Genomic DNA, 24962 nt, shown 5'->3' with positions numbered 1-24962 from the left:
TATCATTTTCTCCCCTCAATGCCAGTCTCCCTCTGGTGTGCACCATCTTAGAGGCACACAAGCAGAACAACCTTGTTCCGTCTGTAATGGCTCCCTAGGCATGAAGTGCAGCACAGCCTTGTGTGGTGATAGTTTTGGAGACCCGCCAGCTGAAAGGAACAATGATTTCAAAGACTAGACACATGGCTTTAAGGTTTTAAGAGCTCCACTTTATTATACAAGCTACAACCAACGCTATTCAAATGCAATATAAACTGTGAAACAAAAAGGCTATTTCAGCACTCCTCCATGTCTGCATCCAATGCAAGCTTTGCACAGTATAAAACACGCTTTCAAACATTCAGATGCAGAATTGCATGCAAGTATGCACACACAGACCACCAAACCACAAACCTATTCTTGAAACTTCAACCCAATTACACACACATACACACATACTCAAATTCACACATTTAAAAACCTTGATTACTCTTTATCAAAGAATTCAAATTTAAAACAGAAAGATACCCTGTCCTACTTACCTGCTACATATCATTTTGAGATGATTTCCGCTGAGCACCTGCTGTACACATTTAACCTCAATATGAAATAACCACCAGTGGTTTCTCACAGTCACACGCAGCCTACGTAATAGGCATTCACATAACAGTCATTACCAATCACTTCTTGTTCTCTCTCAATCGACCTCAATATGATATGGTTAGCAATTTGAATGCCATTAAGCCATGTTTGCTTAATAGTATTTACTCGTTAACATCACATTGCATGCTCACACATATGAATGAACACTTATATACACATCACATCTATGATACTGTTTTCTTATAGCAATCTGTTACATTCAGGACAAAAATAATCATCATTTTATTCATGATCTCTTAACTTTACATGAGCAGGAATGAGATTCATGAACAATTATTAATACAAAAACATTTGAATGTTTAAAGCCACTGTGAAGTGCTGCGTTTCTGATAGTAGGAAGTAATGAGAGTATTTAGAGCAGCAGAGCTGACAGTAACTGAGGTAGCAAAGAGGGAAGAGAAAATAAGCTGGGGCCTAGTGGAATGATACAGAGGAAGTCTGTAATGCTTTAAAAACACTTTGTATCCTCCTTTGGTATGAAGCTATTGAAGCACTTTGCTATAAAGATAGGGATCATAGAGAGCCTTTGGCAACTTACTAGAAAAATAAATATGAATTGTTGTTTCGGTCCTTTTGGTGTTCCTAATGACCCCTTGAAGAGTTTAAGTGATTGTCATTATTTATTGGCATTGGTAAAAAAACTAGTTTACTCCATTATCTGACAGCCAGTGATAAATAATATGTATTCAACGTCGTAATGTAGGAATCATTATGTTTACCAAATCCTTCTACGTCTTATATTATTAGATCGTTTCTTTGACAGTTTCATCCATCAAATGGATTATGTCAATTTGGTCACGTTATTGAGATTATTGTCATTTACTTTCTATCACATAATTGTATGTTTGGTTGTCTTTGCATCCGCACCACAGACAAACCGCACCAGAGCAGATTGGGTCTGCACCAGATTGAATCACAGAGCGCACACCAGCCTAAATAAACGACACAGACAAGCAATATCATACTAGGTGCTCTTTGAATCCACAGAACAAGTTTTATCCCTTTTGACATGCCACCCCTCACATGGTGGACCCCCATCCCCTCTGGATTTTTCTCAAGCAGCGGGCACCTGTCGGTCCCGGAGTCATTGTCAGTGTGTAGAAGTAACATCACACACAAACCAATATCTCAACTGCACACCGGCAGAAGTATGCTTTTGGCCTCCAGCTGTTGTTGCAGGTGGAAATAGTTTTTAAATAAAAACCGCAGTCTGATCCCTCCAGCGGTCCAGACAATGTACAGACGAAGATCCCAGCAGAGGTTATTGTGAGACAGCTGATAAGGGCAACATCCCACCGGAGGCAGCAAGAAGAGGAAGAGAGTAGCAGGACTGTTTCCAGGTCAGCAGGTTCCAGCCCCCTTTAAACCTGCATGAAGTCTTGAGTTTCAAAGATGGTGTCTGTAATAGAGAATAGAGCATGTCAGAGAGAGCATAGAGAAGGCAGTGGGTGATCTACGTGCATCAACCCACACAAATGAACATTTTATGTCTTTGTGCTGATCTTTGAAAATGTAGATATGTGAGAGTTAACATCTTAAATACTGCACTTCCTGCCCGAAAATAGGGACAAATCTTGTCAAAATGCGCACGATAGCATTTCTTTTTCCACTCCTCTTAGTACAAATAAACAGAGACCAATAGGTTCCTCAGAATAAGATATTTTTGCTCGGAACCCATTGAAAAGCAGAACAAAGAGGCCTATTGTTTTTGTTGCGAAACATTGACGATAAGAGGGAACTGCTGCAAGTTAAATTCCTCAAAGCTAAAGGTCAGTGAGCCAAAAAGATGACCAAGGCAGCTGAAATGTGGATTCTATCCATGTTACACAGAACCACAGACAAGAAACAACGCTTCTGGATCATTTTGAAGACTGATAAAGGAAATAAGCTTACACTGCAAAGATAAAAGATATCAGGGGTTTGATGGTTTTATGAGTCAATTACATACAAACATAGATGTAGCTAGATATGAAACCAAGAATATTCTATCAGGACCCAATGTTTAAGGTCACAGGAACAGCATATGCCATGGTTAAGGGTTGGTTTTCAGACTTGTTTTGTTCTTTCCTCTGTACCATCATAGACACGGCTGCCAGGAAGCAGGGCAATCCAGCTCAGTATGCCTGGAATGTCTGCACAGGTGCCCCGGGAATCGGTAGAAAAACACTCAGAATTGAAGCTCTTCACCGTAACTAATGTTTCAGTATTATTTCAAGTCGAGTCTGAGCGAAAGGCTGAAGGGCCCATTAGTGTTAAATGAGAGTGCTGATGGGTGGAGAATGACTTACGAGTGAGGCAAGACAAGAATTCAGAGGATGACAGCGTAAGAAGGAGCTTTCAATTGTGTGGAGGAGCGAAATTAAATTCCTACACAGAATATTTGTTAGTCATATAAGACTCAATGCAGCTGGTTTGAGTGTGAGCGTGCACTTTTGCACAAGAATGTGCGCATTCTCCCCGCCAACACTTTACCACACGCAGGATGTTTCAGCAGAAGCGCAAAGCCATGGTTCTTCTTTGATTGCATCACATACCGGTTGTGCATTTGGAAATGAGTATTTCCAGAACTCCTTGTGCAATACTGTTACGTGCCTCTAGTCAAGTACTTTAGTCATTGTAGTATCAAACAAGAATGTGAAGGAAGTCAAGTGTATGCATTCAGAGTGAAGTCAATAAGTTGTGACTTACGATTAGATATAGTACACACTCACAGCTTAACTTAAAGTGAGTTATCTCATATGCTGGTTTTTATTGTGTTATGATGCTAGTCATAGTGAGATTTTGGGGAAAACTGAACATAATAGGTTAGAGATTGGTATGTGCCAGCCTGTGCTGAGTCATTTAGGCTGCAGTCAAAAAGTATTTCTAACTGAGTGGAATGTGCTGGAAGTGGCAGCCGTGATAAGCACTAGTCGAACTCTCTAAAGCAGGGCTCTCCAACACGTCGATCCGGCAGCTTTTCAGTAGCTCGCCGCTCGATTATCGATTTATAGCGTAGTAAGGTTGCTTCTTGATTTTTTGGCCGCGGCAGGACAATAACGTTTTTTATTTTAGAAATGTTTCTGTCACACGAATATCAAATTGTTCGCTGACGCAGAGATCAAGGAACAGATGTGACAGCGGCACAGCGACACCACACACGGAGCAGCAACACCAGTCCAGAACCAACAGCAGAATGACCCGCTCTGAATCAGGCCTGTGTCGCTGCGGCTCAGAGACACACAGGGAGGGATTTGTGTTTTTTTAAAACACTCGTTATCGTCATGTCAGGTTTTTGGTGGATTTAATCAAGTCTTGGATCGCAGAGTATGAATGTCCTCTTGCTATTTTCAGTTGATAAATACTTGTGTGAAGTTTGTGAAGGCAGGAGGAAAGCTTCCGCGATCACGTCTCCTCTCCGTTCCACCAAACCCCGCCCCCTCCCTGAAAATAATGAGTGACAGGCTGATAGTGACCCGATAGAAACTTTATTATTCACTTAATCACTGATTGAGATATGATGAAGCTAATTTAGTCTCATACATTCATGGGAGTAAGACAACAGTAAGACAGAGAATGTGAGTGTGCCCACATGCAGTATTTTGGTTTTTATAATGCTGTTGTCTGCTGTGTTCAGACTCAAGTCATGTGTGTGATGCCACATTGAAGACATTCAGTGTCTTTTTTTAACAGAAGACCGTAGCTAGAAGCTGCAGCTAGACTGCAGAAGTATTCATTTTTTGTTTTTGAGGATGGAACAACTTCACACACAGATATAGGGAGGCTAGACCTACACAATTTATTTATTATGGTTTATAATTTCATGTCAAGACGATGAAGAAGAAGAAAAAGATGTCTGAACTGTTCAGTGTCAATCCTGTGGAGATGGAGGTTATACATCTCCAAAGTCATGTTCAGCTTAAGTCTCAGCAAAACTCACAACATTTCTGGAGCCTTGTAGACCCAGAAAACTATAAGAACATCACCAAGCAGCACTGAACATACTGCTTTATTTGGCTCTACAGACCTTTGTGAAGCAGCTTTTTCTGGCATGAATGTCATGAAATCTAAATAAAGAACAAGACTGACTGATCAACATTTAAATGACTATTAGAGTGAACCTAAGTGGGTCCAGCCTCTATGGTGGACTCCATGCAGTGCCATTCATCTCACTGACTGTACAAAAGAGTGAATGCACTTATTTGACCATAAGTGCATAAGATGCTTGTAAGGTGGCGATTAAGGACATGTATGTGAATTCTCAGTGAAGTACTTACTATGTGGGCCATAATAATATGTGAGACATTTTCGTTTTCTTGGACCTTGATGTGAAGATTTTTGATAAGCTTTAGGTATCAATTTCACACGTGTACAAAAGTATAGCTTAATTCAACTGATGAGTGCTATGTGAATAAATGTAAGCGATGTGATGGAAGTAGCTCTTGGCCACTTTCATTTTTTCAAAGTAGCTCTCAGATGAAGAAAGGTTGGAGACCCCTGCTCTAAAGGCTAAGGAAAAGTGCCTCAGCGCTTTTTTATCTCCTTCAGATAGGGAACACTGGACCAACCTTTTTCCAAAAGAAGAACAGAAATTGGTCACAACTTCTGTTTTTTTAGAAAAAGACATTTCTACTCTTCTACTGCAGCATTAGTGTCCATGTCCATAAGCTTGTATCAATTCCTATATTTTGGCCCTAGTATCGTGTTCCCTTTAGTATGAGTTGCTTTTGTTTTGTCGGGTTGTATATTTGTGTGTGTGTGTCCTACCTTCTATTGGGAAGAATACATCCCCATGTGCAGGAGGAGAGAGGGGGGTTCCGGGCTCGGACAACAGGTGGCGTCCTGTCTCTGAGGATTGCCTGGTCATGATTTGAGAAACTGTCCGGGTCTTAATCTGCGGAGATCCTCCAAGAAACACAGGGTTCTCATGTCCAAGAGCCTCACTGAAAACATGCAAAGAACACACCACAAAAGGGAAGCATAACGATGAGTACGACATTGCCAGAATGACCCAATAAACTGTTTCAACACTTATCTGTTGCTCAAGACCTCAAATACTCAAATTCTTCCTGTTGTAAGCCATTAAACTGTCCCCCACTGCGCTGTTAAATAAGCCATCAGATTTTCCGCTAAATAACATCCATTGTTACATAAAATGACATACTGTGTACAGCCAATTAAAGACTGCCAATGTTCTGGCAGAAGTCCTTTTTGTAGTAGTGTTATGTCTCAAAAGGACTCTAGTAATGATTTGTTGATTTACTGAAGCTGTTTCTAGATCTTTACCAAACAAAGGTTCATGGATATGATGCTTATTTTGGTCTAATCTACCTAGTGGAGGAAAACGGTTGTCTGTATTGGAATATCCATGTACTCAGTGTTATTATTCTGGAACGCAGCTGTGTTTTGAACCTCGCCTAGACTGTGGGAAAACGTACCTGTCCATCCTCACCAGCTCCTGTGCACCTGTGAGAGAGGAAATAGGAAATGGGCCATTGTGAGTGAATTGAAACGGAGCGGAACACTTTAGATAGAGTGTGAATGGGCTTCCTAATGTGTGTGTGTGTGTGTGTGTGTGTGTGTGTGTGTGTGTGTGTGTGTGTGTGTGTGTGTGTGTGTGTGTGTGTGTGTGTGTGTGTGTGTGTGTGTGTGTGTGTGTGTGTGTGTGTGTGTGTGTGTGTGTGTGTGTGTGTGTGTGTGTGTGTGTGTGTGTGTGTGTGTGTGTGTGTGTGTGTGTGTGTGTGTGATACTTACGTCTGCTCGAATGGCTGCTCTGCCTCTGTTTGTACACAAGCACCATAATAAGAGGCAGGAAAAGCAGAGTCAAGATGAAGGCTGCTATGGCCCCGGCCACTGGAGCGAAGCCTTGGGGAAGCAACAGAGGCTGTGTGTTAAACCGACAGTATACCCAGCCAGTCATATATTTGCTATGAAGGCTTGAATAAGGTGCCATACCTCCAGTTTGAGAGGGATCCTGGACAGTGCAGTTTAGAGATCCATTGCTTCCTGGAAAGAAAAAAAGACAAATACATTGTTTCTCACATGTAGGAAATCACATTGTAGGATTAGTCTGGGTTTTTTAATTGCAACATCAGCAGTTTATAATATGATAACTTACTACAAATTCACAAAGGGCTGGGCAATATAAAGAAAATCATATATCACAACTTTTTTTGATTGATATACATTTTTGGACGATATTCTAGTATTGTCAATTAATGCTTTCTCAAAATATTTACACAGAGTATTTAGATAAATTATCATCAGTAATGTGGATTTAATGACTAAGAAGGTTAAGCCAATTAAAATAACTTTTGGAACAGGATGGTAAAATATGAAAATTACTTAATGCATGAAAAGACAACACTTTGATATTACGATATCCAAAACCAAGACAAGTCTAATATCACCATATTAAAGTGATATATTTCCCAGCCCTACATTCACACCCATACATTTGATGTGCTTACGTGGTGTTACTTGGAGGGTGATGTGGCTGTGGGGTCTCTGCACGATGGTGCCGTGTTTGTGGCCCTTCTCTATGTCCAGCACCATACAGCAGTAACGACCTTGGTCGGCGTGGGTCAAATTCTGCAGAACGACCCAGAAGTTGAGCTCTGATGATCCAAATTTAAGCCCTGCCGGCAAGCTGTGGTTGCCATGGTAATGACCGCCCACGACAATATGGCGCGGGCCCGTCCGTCCCGTACACTGCTGCTCTCTGTGGGGGGTGTAGAGCCAGGCATGCTTCAAGACATCGCTGTGGTGCAAGGCGGCTCCTTTCTGGGCGCACACCATCTGGACCGTAGCACCCTCGGGACAGATGTAGTTCAGGTGGGTCGCTAAAACACTGAGGGTGGGGTGGGCACGGGACATCTCGCCTTCACCTAAAGAGAAAATACATGTATGAAAGGATGTAAGTAAATCCTAAGACTGTTTTATCAGCTTTCATTCCCTCGGTTAGACCTTTTAATCAGACCTCCCTGTCTGTGTACCACCACTAAAAGCTGTACAATGAAAAGGTAAGAGATGATAATGTTTTAGAACCTGCCAATCCTGGTGAAGGACGTGCTGTTTGTATGCAGTAAAAGCTACAGGAAGTGCCTGCAAAGCTCAACACAGGGAAGCTATCTTTATTAAAAATTACAATTATAACCAGAGGAAAGAACTACATGGCTTCTAGATTTTCCAAGGAACAAAATCCAAGAGACTTATATTCTGAATCTGCATGAAACATTACATACCCTTGGAATATTACAGCTTTCTGTTTGGTAAAGATATAGCCCTGATAACATAAGATACCCTTAAACATTCAAACAGGAAATTGCTTGGTAAATCACATTTCCATTCAAATGATTTGGTTTTTGGTTTGGCTTAAGCTGTGTGGGATCAAGTTCATGACTGGTACCACGGGTCGTAACACAAATAACCACAGTGCAAAAACTAAATAAAGCAGCTAGCAATCTCCACGTGGATTCAAGCCGAAGTCAGACAATTTCCCATGGGCTATTTCTGCACACGACGTGCGTCCTTGATTTCTGTGCATTTTGAGACAGCACAGTATGTTTCCAGTTCTGTTTATTCATACCGTGGTTAAAGATAGTATGCTGGCTAAACTAAATAAACTAACCCCCAGTGGGATATAAATGGCCTGTTCCTGTCAGAAAGTGACACGCAAGCCAATTTATACAAGATCTTATGTTAAACCAGGGAAATTCTTGATCTTGTTGGACTGAGGTTTTTGTTTTAAAAATGTCTGCAATAAACACTGACGGTTGCTATGTGGTATCATGCAGGGGGGTTGCAGAGAAATAGCTCTTTGGGTTTCAGAAAGCTAAGATTATCTGCACATACCTTTTCTGTACATTCAGGAAACCAAAAAGTCAGCTGTGAGATGTTTCTTTACGCATTGCACAAAACCTCTCACTCTGACATGCAACCTTTAACCACATCCTGTTCTGACTTCTTTACTGTGGCAGTAGAATGGACCAATAGATGAAGTCTTTAATGTGTGCGCTTAGTGGCTTTGCGCTTAGTGGCTTTGCGCTTAGTGATTATTTCAATAAAGCAACACAATTAAACAAACATTTTCTCTGGTTAAGTCTGAACGCACTCTCCACACATAAATGCAGTTCAACATCATGCCCCAATATTACGCAGACCACAATAGAGCCTCAACAGACATAATGACTGACTTATATCCAGGATGAAAAGCAACAGGACAACTCTCTGTCTGCTTAAATAGATCAATACCATTCTTTGTATGCAACAGATTGTGCCTTAGCATCCAAGAATGCTTAGCACTGCAGAAATGACAGGAAGGCTTTTTGTGAATCACAAGTATATATGGGGGTGGACTGCATGCAAATGTAGTTTTGCAGTTTGCACCAGGGATAAGAGATTTTGCACCAAAATCTTGTGTGACTGGTGAGTGCCAGGAACTGGGGAGTGGACTTCCTTCCGGAGTCTTCCCAGTCAAGGGAACACTGCTCCCACTCCTCCATCTCTGGCTCCATACCACTCAAGACTACATTTGAAGGGCTACAGCTGCTGTTACATGCACTGATCATTTTAAACAGATTGGACCTCAACCCACACCTCAATCTGTAATGATGGCACTGCAGGTGTTTTCAATCTTCCGTCAAAAGGCACAGTACATGCTGCTACATCACAGATTGGACAGCAACAAGCTTGAAAGTCTATTTTACAGAACAACAGTCTTTTGTATAAGCCAGAAGAAATGAGGAAGCACATAAGTTGTTTCTGTATAAATGTCAACAGTAGAGTAGTTGCTTTTCATTCTTCTGATTAGGAGATCCAGTAGCTGCCCACAAAATGACCTTTGCTATTTGATTAGCTCTGCAAGTCTTCATATTCAGTATGCATCCGGTGTATTTGTCAAACAGTGAGAGGTAAGGGCCGTGTTCCTGTGTGTGCTTTGAGCGCTGCAATAGCCATTGTGAACTAGGAAAAGCAATAGGAAGAGCAGGGAGGGCGATTAAAGTGAAACTGTTGCCCCCATGGCTGTTCCGGCCTGTGTGGTGGTGGGACAATGGGGGGGAGGAAACCCTTCTGCTCTCCTGTTTCACACCCGCCCTGCCCACCCCCTGTTTCCTATGTTATCACCCTTCAATGGTTTGAGAAGCCCTAATTACACTTGGAGATGTTTCAGAATCCGGTTTATATGCAGAAACACAGAATATTCTCTGGTGTATTCCGCATGGACCAACAAAACATTACTACAATAAAAAAAGATGTATAATTCAAACTTTTAAATACAAAAGTTAAGCAGGAATGTGAAAACTATATTAGTGAATGTGCAAAGGTTCATATTATTTACTGAGTTACCAATTTGAGAAAAATACAAACAAAATAAAAAAAACATAGATATGCTACCTTTGATATTCTGTTTTTTGTTGCTGTGTTGTTTGAATAGACTTTGCCTTTGCTCTAAAGTGATGACTCCTTTAAATGCACAAATTGAATTTGAAAATGTATGCATGCAGTTAATTCTCACTTAAGCCCGAGAGCCAAACAAAGTTAATGCTAGGTTGTCAGCTATGAAACCCCGTTATACCCATCAGATGTATTTCAGGTATGGGTTACTGACAAGACCAGACCTTATTAAAATATGTTGTATGTTCCTTTTATCAAATGTTGTGCCAATTTGGGTGGGGTTACCACAGTGTCAGCACTATCTCAACTGTGGCGCAGTGGATAGAGCCTTCGTGTTGGGATCAGGGGGTCACAGGTTCAAACCCCACTGCAGTCAGCATGTCGTTGTGTCCCTGGGCAAGACACTTCACCCCAAATTGCTCCTGTGGGGATTGCCCACAGTATTGAATGTATGTAAGTCGCTTTGGATGAAAGCGTCTAACAAGTAATGTAATGTTTATACCAGGTGTAAACCGACAGCTTTGCTTCGCCTCGGTCTGGAACAAACAGGACTTCTTCTACTTGTGTACACCACACATCTGTGTTTTGGCTGCATTATGGATCTAAGTTTCCTCCTCTGATCTCGGCTCTCAGGATCCTGATAGCCCCTCAGGGCCCAGAAACAGGCCTTCCTTTGTTTTAAGCTTGAATGCCACCTGTTTAGGAAATGCTGCCTCCGACAGCTTTTACATAGCAAAATAGCCTGAGTGAATTAATTAAACATGTCTTTATATATTTGTAAAATACAGAGTTTAACCATTTATACTTATTTTTTGCAAGAGTAGGTTGTATTCTCTTCTGGTTTGAAGAAGTGGAGACTACTAACCAAAACGTACTGGTAAATCCGCTGTCCTTTCACTTGCATCACTTCTCTACCTGTGTTTGTACAAGCTGCCCCCACATGCACCTCAAACTCCACCCTCTTTCACACCTAATGTAATGATAATGATTATCTAACTCATTACAGGGTGTTAATGAAACCAGCAGGAGGATCCCAGATTAGCCCTGACACAAACAAACACACACACACAGAAACTGTTCCAGAGTTTCATTTAAAGCTTGTGGCATCTTTCTGCAACAGGAAGTGATCAAATGTGGCACTACAGGCTGTACCTGGTAAAGCAGCGTTCAGTTATTATGCTCCAAATATCTGGAACAAACTCCCAGAAACCTGCAGGTCCGCTGCAACTCTGACTACTTTTAAATCCAGGCTGAAGACTTTTCTTTTTGTCGCTGCTTTTAATTGAACTATTCATATCTTAGACTGCACTGTAACTTTTATTCATGTATTTTTTCTTTTAATGTTTATTTTAATATCTTTTCTTTTTAATGACTGATTTTAAATGCCATTTTCTTAATGTCTTTCATTTTTTGTAAAGCACTTTGAATTGCCTTGTGTTGAAAAGTGCTATATAAATAAACTTGCCTTGCCTTAACGTGAACAAGGAAGTTGTTAAGGGTCAATGATGCCGGTCACTATTCTCAGGTATCCATGACATTCAATTACAGTCGTTTGATGAGTCTTTTACTTTGGGAGCCAATTTGCTAGAAACCTGTTTGTGTTTGTGTTCTTTAAATAATGGGAACACTCAGTTTCTCATAGTTTTAACCTTCCTGTTCCTCTAAATGTTCTTCAAACATTTAGCCATTTCACTTAAGGGTTGTGTAATGACAGCCTAACATGTTTACAACATAATTGTTCATTTAACTGTTGCAACAAGGCAGCGGAAATATTGTTTTGAAAGTGTAAATGGCCCTTTTTGTAATTTGGAAACACATGCACGTCCATCATTTCAACAAAGTGACTTAATTGGTATCAACTAGTTTGCCAGCTTCCTCTCTCTTCATGGATCCTGTCTGTTTTTTAATAATGTGATGATGTTGTTAAACTGTTTCTTTTAGAGACACACATTGGATTGTTACTAACCAAAGATAGCTGTTCCTCTGTTTTGACTAGAAGCAGAGTCAAGGCTCTGTGAGTTACTGGCAATGGTGTATCCTTGGGCTGTATAGATAATCACCAGTGTGGGAGACACAACGTTACCAGAAGGCCACTGGTGTTTGGGTATTTTTTAGTCTTACTCACTGCATGTCAAACATCAGACACCTTAAAAACCAACACATATTTGTCAGACATTTACGTTTTTAAAGATCTTACAAGGTCAAAGAAGAAAGAGGGGGACTCCCCTTCCACCATTATCTTCCTATTAATCATGCACATGCAGTATGCCCACACAACTGCTGCACATAAACACCTACAGACTGTGTGTCCCGGGCCAGGCCCGTTCCTGTCGACTATATTGATGCTGCACTCTTTTAATGATTTATTCATTTAGTACAGGGGATCAATGCAAGCTCTGACAGAACAGGAGGAGAAGCAGTGTAAAATGCGAGAGTGAGCCTAAGCATCCTGTGGACTTTATTGAACATGTTTTGACTGTGCTATTGTCCTTCAGGGAGTTGTATCTAGACCAAGGGGAAGAGACTAGAGGTGCTGATTATTGCCCTGTTTATCCCAAGTCCTGTTTTGTGGAGGAGAAACCCATTATTGGCAGGGTGGCACAAACAGCTGTTGTCTTATAGGCTGGAAGGAAGGAAACCTCCAAACAAAGAAGATACAACAGGCCAAAGGGAGGGCACTGTGAAGTCCTAAAGTTAGATTTTAGTCTTTTTATTGCAGCCTTCAAGTTTACAGGCCTGTATAAATATCTCAAAATACAATATACTTTAAAACATTACAACACAGTCTTCAAATTAGTTTTCAATGGGCATCTTAGTACCTGCAAACATTTTCTTTAGATTTTGTCCATGATGGGTCAGCCTAAATTTCAGTAAACACCATTAGTTGCCTTTGACGGACTTATCTCCAGAGCTTATCTCAACAGACCAAATCCTAAATCGAAAAGTGATAACCTCAGCGAGGTCTCCGAGGCGTTTGAAGTGCAGCAGCCCGGAGGCAACAGCTGTTTCTGACTTCTCCTCCTGCGTCAGTTGCCTCAACATCAAGCAGTGCCAAAGTCATTGAAATAATAAATTCCCGCATTTGATTAGAGCTCCCACGAAACGCGAGATTTCTGTAAAATGTAGCAACAACATTTCAGTCGGAAAATGTAAATTACTGGAAACCCCTGAACGCATCCTGTGTAGACGCACATAGCGTAGGAAAGCGTTCTTGATACATGTTGTGTACGTCGGCTAAGTTGTGTATAGGTTTACATTTCCGACCATTTTAAGACTCCTCAGTCTAAAAACGACAACGACCACTGTCTAATTTGCTGCGGTGTTATAAAGCTAAGTTTAGAGTGGCTTTACACTCCACTACATCCCATGGGGTGGGGCTTTAAAACAGCTTCACACCAGATGTTCCGTCTCAAAACAACAACAGCAGCGACCGAAGCAAAGCTTAAAACTGTGTTCCCGGCATAAATGTTTACAGAGACAACATGCATGTCAATAGAATAATATAAATATGCACGTGCAGTATTGTTCTTCTTAAAAGCATGCAAAATGAGCCAAATCACATTCGTGCACTTGGCTACGAATAAGTCAGACAAAAGTTTCCGTCTGTTAAATTGACCGAAGTTTCAGGTAATATTATGTGAAATAAACGTGATGGCTGTCTTGACACCGTACAGATCAGGCGAATTGAGTTTCTATTGGAAGTCAATTCATGAATTTGTCCCGCTATATTTCAACGCAACTTGCACTTTTACACATTAAAATGTACTGAAAGATAACTTCATCTAGGCTATCTTTAACCATGTGTCAATGAGTTTCGTTCCGTACCAAAAACAAATACTACTGTTCCCCATCAATGAGCTCAGTTAATTGGTTTGTAGAATTGTCAACAAGTTCCCACATGCCATGCCGCTCAGTTAGCCAGTTTTACAGCTCTAAATAGATGAGTGATCTTTTCGAACTTACCTCCACTAATGCAGAGCAAAACTGAGAAAACCCAAAAAACGGACTTCTTTCCCCAGAGTGATGTCCGACAGAGTAGTCCCCTCTCCATGGCTGTCTGGATGTTTAATTAAAAAAAAGTAGCAGAAAAGTGTTTGACTTATCAACTATAACTGGCTTACTGGAAATCTTTTTTTCTCTCGCTTAAACTATGCACACTCTGCTAACGCTACACCAAAACACACAGAAGTGGTTGACATTCCCTTTTCTCAAAGTTGACTTGATCCTTCTGAACTTTGAAGCGCAAAGCAACGTGATACCAGGCATCAGCTCCTCCCCTTCTGTCAGTCTCACTCTCTCCCTCCCTCCCTCCTTGTGCCCCACCCCCATGAGTGTAGCAGTGATGAAGACAACTTTCAAAATCGAATTAAATACATAATAATTACACCGGAAAACATTCTTAGTCCTGGTTTTATAAAAATGTAATTTGATAGGTACTTTACACAAAATCAAGAATTCTGAGTGTTGTTTTTAAAAATCGTGGTCATGAAGAGACGTGTTGAAAATAATGGTTACATTGAGATATTCTAAAGTTTAGTTTAAAAGCGTAGACCTCACTGTTCAAAACGTTTCCCATAATGCAACTTAATTTATCTTTCAATAGAGCCCCCAGTGTAGTAAATGCCGAAGCACTTTTTGATAACATCACAAGAGGTATTTCTTGACTTGACAAAGCTTCTTCAGAATGTGTTAGTCTAATTCTAATTATTTGTCGTCTTTCACTCTCCTAAACACTCATGAACATACAATTTACAGCTTATTAATGTTGTGACATTCCAAGACCTGTTATACCTCTAACCGTCACAGCCAGTCAGTTGGACTGGGAGGACAACTCGGGGGGGGGGGGGGACAAGGAGGTCCGACTGGTGGAGCAGGAACTGATTTAAAAACCTGAATTCCACATGATGATACTTTTGCTTTTGTATTAACATTTTTAAATGGTTTGAAATGACTTTTTAGTTATACACTTCTGTCTTCTTTCCACTTACACTGCAGATTAGCAGTGAACACTGCTAATCTTAAGATTTCCTTTTGGTTTTCTCAAGATATCTTCCCCTGTGTGTCACAAAGAACACTCCTACTATCTTTTCTCATCGTCCAATGTTAAATGAACCCTCAAATCATGTTTCAACATGCACATAATGAGTGAAGACAGCAAATCCTGTGTTTCCTTTCTAGCAGAATACCTTATACTGTAAGTCACAATGGCCGTGAACACTATCAAAAAAACATAATTAACAGACAATCTTGCTGGTGTGGGGTTTACTTGCTTGAGCTTTACTCTTTAATATGATGATAAATCACTGTAGGATCTTTCACATTACAGTGATGAATGGACTACATGTTCACACTTACACTTAGCTGCACACCCAGCTGACACCCTATGCTGAAATTGGAAACATATTGTCAGCTGAGTTTAACACAATAACCCATAAATAGTAGATGCATCAGTAAAAGTTGTCTCTGTTTCTCACACAGACCTCCACCACCATCTATGTTCACATCGTGGATGAGAACGATAACGCTCCAGAGTTTCCGGAGGAGGAGTACGTCACGGTGTTAAGTGAGGGTCCGGAAACAGTGGGTGCCACCATCGCCACGGTAACAGCCATCGACCCAGACGAGGGTCTGAACGGCACCTTGAGATATGCTATCGCTCAGGGAAACCTGATCCAGACCTTTAATATAAACAACATCACGGTGAGACACAATGACTGTTATACTGTAGTTTTACTTCTGCAATAAAACACACTTTTTGTGTATAATGTGTTTGTGTGTCTGTGTGTGTGTGTGTATTTAGGGGAGGATTACAGCCGTAAAGGAGCTGGACTACGAGATCAGCAAAGGACACTACGCGCTGGTTGTTACAGCAACAGACCAGTGTAAAAATCCTGCTCTTCGTCTGACCTCAAGCACAACAGTAAATACCAAAGAAAAAAACACCTTTTAAACTATTGACTTAAATAGGTTGAACATTTCAGAGCTAAGAAAATAAATGCTTAATTTTTATTTATTTATTTCTAACCAGAGAAAATCAACTGTCAATGTTGATTCTCATTCAGCTATGAAAGGAGCAAGAATGCTAAAGATGAGTTGGTTCCTGCTACTCCAATGGTAGTTTGCTATGGTTTGCAAACAAAATAATTGAACTGACAGGACAGCCAAGACATCCCCTTAAAACTTTGTAAACTAGCTTATTAGCAGTTATTGGTTTCTTGTAAAAATAGAGAGATTTAACAACAATGGTTCTCAACTGCAAGAAATCCCAGAACTTTTAATTGAGGACTGTGAAACCTGCAGAAACTCCAATAGAACATGTATATATGTGCTCAGTTCAGTTGATGATTCCACAATCCATTATCTCTACTTCACATGCATAGTGAAGTCCTTTTAGTTTATGTGTAATATAATGTGTGCATCTGGATCACCAGCTCCAACATTTGAATTGAATTTTCAAGTGGGGAAATCCTTTACATATACAATTCTCTCTTCCTCATTCTTTAGGTGCTGGTAAGTGTCCTCGATGTGAACGATGTGACACCAACTTTCCCCAGAGCCTTTGAGGGACCCTTCGAGGTGACTGAGGGACAGCCGGGTCCTCGGGTCTGGACTCTTAAAGCCAGCGATGAAGACTCTGGGCTCAACGGGAAAGTGGAGTACAGCATCACCGGCGGAGATCCCCAGAGTTAGTACCGTATTCTCCTGTATTCTGTAATACTTCTATTAAATCCTCACTATGTGTCCCTAAGCCTGTCTCTTTCTCTCTCTGTCAGATGAGTTCATGGTTTCTCCAGTCGAGGGGGAGCTTCGGGTGAGGAAGGATGTAGAGCTGGACCGAGAGACAACAGCCTTCTATAACATCACCGTCACAGCACGAGACCTGGGCACCCCGTCTCGCAACACCTCGGTGGGCCTTCATTACACAAACACACACAAACACATTCAAGCAGCCGCACTCTCGTCAGATCCTCTTTAACAATCAGGATCTTGTAAGCTTCACTTTTGTGCTGCAATCGGCTGGCAATCCTGTTTCTTACAAAATATGTTCCATACATTCTAATACATACAATTAGACCACATTTTCTAATACAATTCGAAGAAAACTTGTGTTCTCATGGAGTAAATGGAAATAAAAAAATATGCAAGTACTTATTTCATGTAACGTGAAATAAGTACTTTGTTAGGTTTAGTTAGAAAAACATCATGGTTTGGCTTAAAATAAGTATGTTAATTGAAAAATGTAAACATTGACATTTGGTTTCACAAGGGACATGAACAGCTGTCTCCTGGGTGAAAGTCCTGTGTTTGTTTTACCCAGCCATCCCGCAAAACCTCTGTGATACATGAATGTTTGTGGAGTGTGATGACGTATTTGTGTGTCTTTAAAAACAAACACAGTCTGGGAAGAAATGACTTTGCTTTAAGTGATAATGTAGTATCTTTGTGTGAGAACGCAATTTTTAGGAGACAAGATACATACACTACACGTGTAAATATACTGAAGTTAAATGTATATTTTATGTTTCATTTATGAGCAGTGTCACCAAGACATTTATTTTTTGTGTTGTTTTGTGAACTGTCATGAGTTTGAAGTTGTATTCTTCTCTTGCCGTGTTTTTTCTTCAGGTGGTGGTGGGAGTCAATGTCCGAGACATCAACGACAACGACCCAGTCCTCTTGAACCTGCCTTACAACACCAGTGTGAGGGAAGGAGCCACCATACACACCGCTGTGGCCCGGGTCCAAGCCCGAGATGCAGACAGCGGACGCAATGCTCTGCTCACTTACAACATCACCGCGGGCAACCAGGATGGAGCCTTCTACATCAATGACACGGTGAGAAAAAGGGGTGGTGTGTTTTAAAGTTGAGTAATTTCAAAACCCCTGTCCTCCAGTGTTTTCACTTTTCACTATGCAGGCACACAGGCTCAAAACTAAGCCTGATCTTAATTTACTTAGAAACATAAAAATCTGACCTTGACTAATGCGGTAAAGCTATAGCAGCAGGTGGTGAAAAAGGGGAAGCACGGTGCGAGACATTTCTCGTGACTGGAAGGAGCCAGATTTAAACGTGCATTATGCTCCATGCTTTAATGTTCAAAAAGCTCTTTATTCTGATGGTGCAGCATCATCTTCTTTCACCCTCTGTCTGAAACCAGAGCCCAGTCTGCTCTGTCAACCACTTAGAAATGTCCCGCCCCTTAGCCTATCACGTACAAAGTGTTGGAGCGCTAGCCATTAGAAGCGTGAGTGTTACATAGTGATGTCAAAAATGTTATGGAAGTAAACAAAAGAGTCCAATTGAGGCGTTTCTGGCAGGGGGGTACGAGAGAAACTCCCTCTGGAGGGAGCACAGGGATTTTAACTTCTGGAGACCATTAACATTCACAAAAACCCACTACAGGAAAGTGAAAAGCCGAAAAGCATTATAGGGCCTGTTCAAATGTCTTCCAGCTACCATTAATGTTAAGTCTGCACCTAACACTGCTACACCATTGCTAGACACATTTGTGGACTCACAGAATAAATATATACCAGAGAATACTGATACCTCATTTAGAGCTTTAGAGAAGGTAAAACACTTGTACCGTGTTAGCATCAGGGTTTACATGGGCATTATGAAATAAAACATACTGTCATACGGAGAATGAATCTGTAAGCACACTCACAGCTTCCCTCTTCCCTTTGTGTCTGTCAGACAGGTGTGGTGCAGGTGAACAGACCCCTGGACAGAGAGCGGGTGTCAGAGTACAGACTCACCATCACCGTCAAAGACAACCCCGAGAACCCCCGCATCGCTCGCAGGGTAATCCCACTCTCATGTGCACACATACTGCTAGAACTCACACCTGTTTTTATAACAGAGAGATCTTTGGTATATTTTCATGTCACTTTTTTATGAATTAATAACAGGCAGTCTTGAATTTCAGGGGCTACTGTAGTAAAAGTAATACATTGGATTAAAATCCCTTTTTACTCCAAAATATTTTTACCATAATGTAAATAAGCTGCCTTAAAGGTGGGGTAGGTAATTCACTTCAGAAACACTTTGTGTTATATTCCATGGATTGCTCTTAACATCCCGATAGCAATGAATAAATTAAATGCTTTGACAATAAATATATACAAATATTTCATCTGTGGAAGCCGTAGCACTGTAAAAAGCACGACCAATCATTTTAGCCGGCCCGGCTGAAGTAACTGGATGGCCTACCTGCCTGTCAGCCTTCCATCTGTGCACAAACTTATCTCGTGCCCTCATTGGTCATGTGCGCGTTCGTGTGTGTTGGAGGAGGGGCTCTGTAAGGAAGTGGCAGATTTGTTCCGGTTGTGTATTTTCAAATTCTAGCGCACTCGAGCTGGTTTCTCCATTCTTACCTACCCTACCTTTAAGTCAAGCAATACACAATACTCATTGTACAATGTCATATTTATGTGGGGATTTTCTTCAGATTTTCTACAGTAGAAGTTAATTTTTGAAAAACTGGATTTTATACATATTTCCTTTTGCAGGCGTTTTGTCATTTGTGACCTGTCTTGTACTATTGTGTTTTTTGGCTAGATTGTATGGGCCGTGTCATGTATCTTCCTAATTATAAGAATGTGAATCACACCTAAAAAGATGAGAACCACCCAAAATACAGCTGCAAGGTTTTTTCTATAACAACAATGTGGCCTGCTTAAGATGTTGCTTTTGTGGGAGAGGTGAGAAACTGTTCTCAATCAGAGCTGCAGGTGAGGCAACCACTAGCACTGTGAGAGCAGCGTGCAGCACAGAAACTGCAAAACACATCAGCAATTTGACTCTTTGAGTGCCAATGACTACGTTTCACTCCTCCTCACTCTTGATCTCCTGTTTACACATAATCCTTTGCTCATATCATTGTTTATTTTTCCTTCCACTCCGCCAGGATTCAGACCTCTTGGTGATCAGCATTCTGGATGAGAATGACAACAGGCCCGTGTTCACCAGGACCAGCTACAGGGCTGAGATCATGGAGAACTCGGCAGCAGGTAGCTCTTTCCCCTGGGGTGGGGGCAATCTGTTATGCAGCGCAGGGCAACGTGCCAAGCAATGTCTGAAACACTGTCTACTCCACTTCCTGACTTTGTTTACATGCGGCTTATATTCAGAGACAGGTTTCTTTCACCATGAAAGTTAGAAATCAGTTGGAGACAACTGAAAACGTTTGCATTTGCGATGAGCAGTCAGTGAGATTATTATTGCATAATATGAGTCATAGTTTCCTTATTATCAATTATAATGGCAATTTGTTTATATAGAAAGCAAAATGTGCATTTGTGACAATTCTAATTTAATGCTTGCTGACTTCTAACCTGACTGTGATCATATAACTTCTCCACCTGGCCCTCTCTGTCTCTCCCGCCCTTCAGGCAGTAAAGTATCAGTGTTAAATGGGCCAGTCCTGGCAGAGGATAAAGACATCGGACCCAACGCTGTAGTGAAGTACCGCCTGCTGGGAGCAAGGGTGGACCTCTTCACTGTGGATGCCAATTCTGGTAACATTATAACTCCTTAGCAAGTTGACAGAGAGAGTCGTTTGGATACAGTTGTTAATGTCTCTGTTTCAGGTGTGATCCAGGTGCGTCAGGGGGCTCAGTTGGACCGCGAGGCGTTTCAGGAGCCTCGTGTTGAGCTGTTTCTGGTTGGGGAGGACATAGGTGGTTTAAACATCAGCGTCCCTCTCACAGTCACCATCCTGGACCAGAATGACAACCCCCCCATCTTCAGCCCGGCCAGCTTCAGCGTCCGACTCCCTGAGAACAGCCCCACTGGTGTGTGTTGGCTCAGGCCTGACTAAGCCTCTGTGTGTGAGAGAGAAATATGTATATCAAATAGTTTTTCACTCCTTAGCTTTAAGTTCTGTCTCTGAAAAAAAAGTGTTTTGAATGATCACAAATGCAACAATGGGGGCATTTGGGGATTTTTAATGTTTTTAAATTAGAATGAGTAGAATTACACAATGAGTAAAGGCATATTGCATAAATTCTGGCAAATGTTTTTTTTTTATACATTTTGGGACTTAGTAGTGGGAATAAGTGTATAAAAACTGTGTAAAGAAATACACAAACTCGACCCTTAAAGATATTCGCCATGTAACCCCTTAGCCAGCATTCTCTTCCAAAGTGTTTAACTCTTTTCCACTAGATTGAGCTTTTTTCTCATGTTTGGCATGTTGGGCAAATACATGCTATTTTTCTGGTTTCCCCTCGGGACATTGCTGCTGTATTATAGAGCACTGCAGTGTTGGATGATATGCATCAAAATCACTATTGATGCATATCATATACATCCCAGACTGTGAAAACTATTCCCCCTGGCATTTAGTATACAGAATATCATGCATAATAATAAATAATTTTTAAAAGGTTTTCAAATAATAATCAACATTGACATTTTGTAGGGGCGGTGTTGGCGAAGTCCTTAGGGACTTGGCTTGGCAACTGGAAGGTCACCAGTTCAAGTCCCGGAAAGACCAAGTGCTACCGAGGTGTCCCTGAGCAAGGCACCGTTCCCTACACTGCTCCCCGGGCGCCGTACATAATGGCAGCCCACTGCTCCTAACACTAGGATGGGTCAAATGCAGAGAAACCGTTTCGTTACATAGTACCTGTACTACGTAATGACAATAAGTTGAATCTTCAATCTTCTTCAATTTAAGGGTTCTGAACATAAATAAATATTTAGCTTTTTGCTATTTTTGAACACCAAAGACACTTTTTTAGGTTACAAATTTAAAGTGATTAACTACGATTATATACTCTAACATACATTCCTCTCTGTGAAGGTTAAAGGTTTACATTTAAAAAAATGTGTATAAATGGTCATAAAAATGCAAATATGTGTCCCTTGTCTCTCAGGTGTGGTGGTGACTCAGCTGTCTGCCACTGACGCTGACTCGGGCTCCAATGGCTGGCTGACGTATCGTCTGGAGAGCGGTGCTCAGGACCGCTTTCTGGTCGATTCGCTCTCTGGCACCGTCCTGGTCGGCAACACCACCCTCGATAGAGAAGAGCGCGGGTCCTACCGCCTGGTTGTCATGGCAACCGATCGAGGCACTCCCTCAATGTCCGGCACAGCCACGCTGACGGTCATCCTGGACGATGTGAATGACTCCCGGCCCCGTTTCATAGAGCCCATCACCATGATAAACGTCAACGAGTCCACACCGCCGGGCGTGGTGGTGGCCACGCTGACCGCTGAAGACCCTGATCTGCACCCCCGACTGGAGTATTACATCATCTCAGTGGAGGCCAAGGATGATGGGAACAATGCAGTGGATGGCCTGCAGGAGTCCTTCGGCATTGATTTACACACTGGTGAGAGACCTCAACCAGATTCAATGTTATCGATATTGTTAGATATACTGAATAAATACATTTTATTTTCAGGGGCAGTGTTCGTACGCAACCCAATCAACAGAGAGCTGGTAGCGACGTTCGAGATCATTGTGTCGGTCCACGACAATGCCAGCGAGGTTATTGACAAATCAGGAAGTGTTCCTAATGGTAAATCTATTTTCTAACATGAAGCTTATCTTGCGTTTCATTTGTTTTTTTCACTTTGCATCGCTCCAATCTACAATCCTTTTTCTCTTCAGCGAGACTCACCATCAATGTGTTGGATATAAATGACAACGCCCCTCGTTTCCGGCCCTTCGGAGTGACCAACTTCACAGAGCAGATTTTGGAAGGAGCTCAGCCAGGCACTACACTGCTCTCAGTGTCAGCTGTAGACCCCGATAAAGGTCCCAACGGCCAGGTCATCTACCAGCTGCTCCACCTGCCCCGGGGGGGGTACGTCAGACTGGAGGACCCCTCTACTGGTATGACACAGCACAGGCTAAAAACTTAAACAGCAGAAAATTATCAAATACTGAATGTTATGTCATGAATGTGTCTATATAATTTTTTGTTTAATAGAGAAACATTGTGTTGCATGTAAATCAATGTTTTTAGTGTGATTGTTTTTAGTGTAGCTGCTCAGGGACTGCAGTTGATATAGCATATGGATCAATCTGGCATAACTCTGAGTGTTTGTCTCGTTTGTGGAATAATAATTTTGAATATTTGTATAAGTCGCATGAACCCTAACTGTAACCATCACTGTCTTACAAATGTCTTAGGTAAGATTGTAGCAAACCAGACGGTGGATTTTGAGCAGATTCAGTGGCTGAATTTCACGATTCGGGGCCGAGACCACGGCACTCCTCCGAGAATCGCTGAGCTGCCAGTTTATCTGCGTATAGTGGACGTGAATGACAACAACCCCGTCTTCCTACAACCATCCTACCAGGTACTCCACAGAATGATAATTACATTGTGCACACCAAAGCACAATCAAAGATATTTACATTATGGTAAAAATATTTTGGAGTAAAAAGGCATTTTAATCCAATGTATTACTTGTTATGACTCTATGGCTGCCATCACAGTTTACATTGTGGCCTGTCATGGGATTAGACCTGTGTAAAAGTGAAATTAAAATAACTACCAGTAGTTAACTTGAGACAAGACAAACCAAAACTGGTTGTACTCTATATGTACCTTTGATAGAACTTTAGCAGGTATATTCTTTTTTCAAAATGAGTTAACAGAGAACATTGTTTGTTGTTTCATTGTTGCAAGGTCATTTTTAGCCAAGTATTCTGTCAGAAATACTTTTTTCATATAAAAGATTGGCTATTAAACAACATAACTCAACACAAGATCATCACAAGTCATATGTTTCTGCATCTGTGTTTGTAGGAGCCCGTGTTTGAGAACGTGAACCTGGGCACCACCATAGTGCGTGTGAGCGCTACTGACGCTGACTCGGGCCTCTTTGCCGTCATTGAGTACAGCCTGGTAGACGGGGAAGGCAAGTTTGCCATCAAACCATTAACTGTGAGTTAACCTAAACACAACACATCAGCCATCACAACTACACCCTACTCCCGATCAGAGCTGGGCGTCAACATTGAACATCATCCTGCCGGGATATGAAAGTTTAAACAAAGCATGCTAAAGATAAAGACTCCATTAACTCCATGCTCCATTTCTGTCACACTCTCAAATAAATATCTTGATGCAAACACCACTCCCATCAGCCTGTACTTCCTTCCTAATGCTCCCCTCTCCTCTGTGTCAGGGAGAGATCTACATCCTTTCCCCTCTGGACAGAGAGACAAAGGATCATTACACTTTAACCGCTGTTGCCCGTGACAACCCCGGCGGCACCTCCAACAACAGACGAGAGAACTCTGTCCAGGTAGAGATCAGAGGCGTTACTGACACAAGAATATATAATATAATGATCTACCTTTTTTGAGTTAGCACTTAATACCATCTACAGTGAAACAATGAGTAAAGGAGAGGCCTCAATATGCCTGTAGAAAATGGGTCTTACGGTCCATAAAAAACGTGTTCTACTTTGATTACATTTCTGTCATCTGTAAAGGATGTCGCTAAAGTAGAAACCTGCATTTGTGGCTGATAAATAAAGGTTGTTAACATTACAATTCAAATGTATTTAGGCCCAACAATACTGTATTTTTGAGGAAAATACTTACCATTGAAAGTTTAAAAAGTATATCAGCTTCTATATCAAACTGTTTAATAGTGATAAGCTTTAAAAAGGCTTTTCCTACATTATAACCTAATGGTAGGATTATTTCGTATTTTAAACTTGAACTCTGTCCTTGCCTCTCAGGTCCTGGTGACAGTTGTGGATATCAACGATTATCGTCCACGCTTTTCGGAGCGAATGTACAACACCAGCGTGTTTGAGAACGAGCCCAGTGGAACGTCTGTGATCACAGTCAGGGCGACGGACCTGGATGAGGGAGAGAATGGAGCGGTGCTCTACAGCCTGCTGGGTGCCCACTCAGGTCTGAATACATTACTATAAACCTAAATGAACTGAATATTCTCAGTGAACTGAT

The 24962-nt window shown here is 41.4% G+C and overlaps 2 protein-coding genes across 6 annotated transcripts in view; one reads left to right on the top strand and one right to left on the bottom strand.

Annotated features, from left to right (window-relative positions):
* cdh23 (cadherin-related 23) overlaps nucleotides 1-24962 on the top strand; it is a 221556-nt gene that overhangs the window by 187429 nt on the left and 9165 nt on the right. For all 5 annotated transcript variants that reach the window (XM_034226090.1, XM_034226097.1, XM_034226083.1 and 2 more), the window contains 16 exons: nucleotides 15496-15717; nucleotides 15818-15937; nucleotides 16522-16702; nucleotides 16791-16924; nucleotides 17644-17853; nucleotides 18716-18823; nucleotides 19929-20031; nucleotides 20413-20538; nucleotides 20611-20814; nucleotides 21901-22359; nucleotides 22432-22548; nucleotides 22641-22865; nucleotides 23166-23335; nucleotides 23788-23925; nucleotides 24170-24289; nucleotides 24731-24908. In XM_034226090.1, coding sequence (XP_034081981.1) covers nucleotides 15496-15717; nucleotides 15818-15937; nucleotides 16522-16702; nucleotides 16791-16924; nucleotides 17644-17853; nucleotides 18716-18823; nucleotides 19929-20031; nucleotides 20413-20538; nucleotides 20611-20814; nucleotides 21901-22359; nucleotides 22432-22548; nucleotides 22641-22865; nucleotides 23166-23335; nucleotides 23788-23925; nucleotides 24170-24289; nucleotides 24731-24908 — 2815 coding nt within the window. The remainder of the gene's footprint in view (nucleotides 1-15495; nucleotides 15718-15817; nucleotides 15938-16521; nucleotides 16703-16790; nucleotides 16925-17643; nucleotides 17854-18715; nucleotides 18824-19928; nucleotides 20032-20412; nucleotides 20539-20610; nucleotides 20815-21900; nucleotides 22360-22431; nucleotides 22549-22640; nucleotides 22866-23165; nucleotides 23336-23787; nucleotides 23926-24169; nucleotides 24290-24730; nucleotides 24909-24962) is intronic.
* On the bottom strand, nucleotides 188-14248 carry vsir (V-set immunoregulatory receptor). Its single transcript, XM_034226138.1, has 7 exons — nucleotides 13981-14248; nucleotides 7092-7508; nucleotides 6577-6627; nucleotides 6376-6486; nucleotides 6060-6087; nucleotides 5389-5564; nucleotides 188-2041 (listed from the first exon to the last, which is right to left on the bottom strand). Exons 1-7 carry the CDS (start codon nucleotides 14066-14068, stop codon nucleotides 2004-2006), a joined length of 909 nt encoding a protein of 302 aa, XP_034082029.1. The 5' UTR covers nucleotides 14069-14248; the 3' UTR covers nucleotides 188-2003.

The sequence above is a fragment of the Gymnodraco acuticeps genome, unplaced genomic scaffold (genome assembly GCF_902827175.1).
Source record: "Gymnodraco acuticeps unplaced genomic scaffold, fGymAcu1.1, whole genome shotgun sequence".
In the NCBI taxonomy this organism is placed as follows: domain Eukaryota; kingdom Metazoa; phylum Chordata; class Actinopteri; order Perciformes; family Bathydraconidae; genus Gymnodraco; species Gymnodraco acuticeps.
This window is presented reverse-complemented; position numbering and strand designations above follow the sequence as displayed.

Coding starts and splice junctions, on each gene's coding strand:
- vsir (XM_034226138.1), bottom strand. CDS start 14,068: ATGGAGAGGGGACTACTCTGTCGGACATCACTCTGGGGAAAGAAGTCC. Junction 6,487..6,576: donor GGATCCCTCTCAAACTGGAG/GTATGGCACCTT, acceptor TGCTTCCCCAAG/GCTTCGCTCCAGTGGCCGGG. Junction 5,565..6,059: donor GAGCTGGTGAGGATGGACAG/GTACGTTTTCCC, acceptor GCATGTTTTCAG/TGAGGCTCTTGGACATGAGA.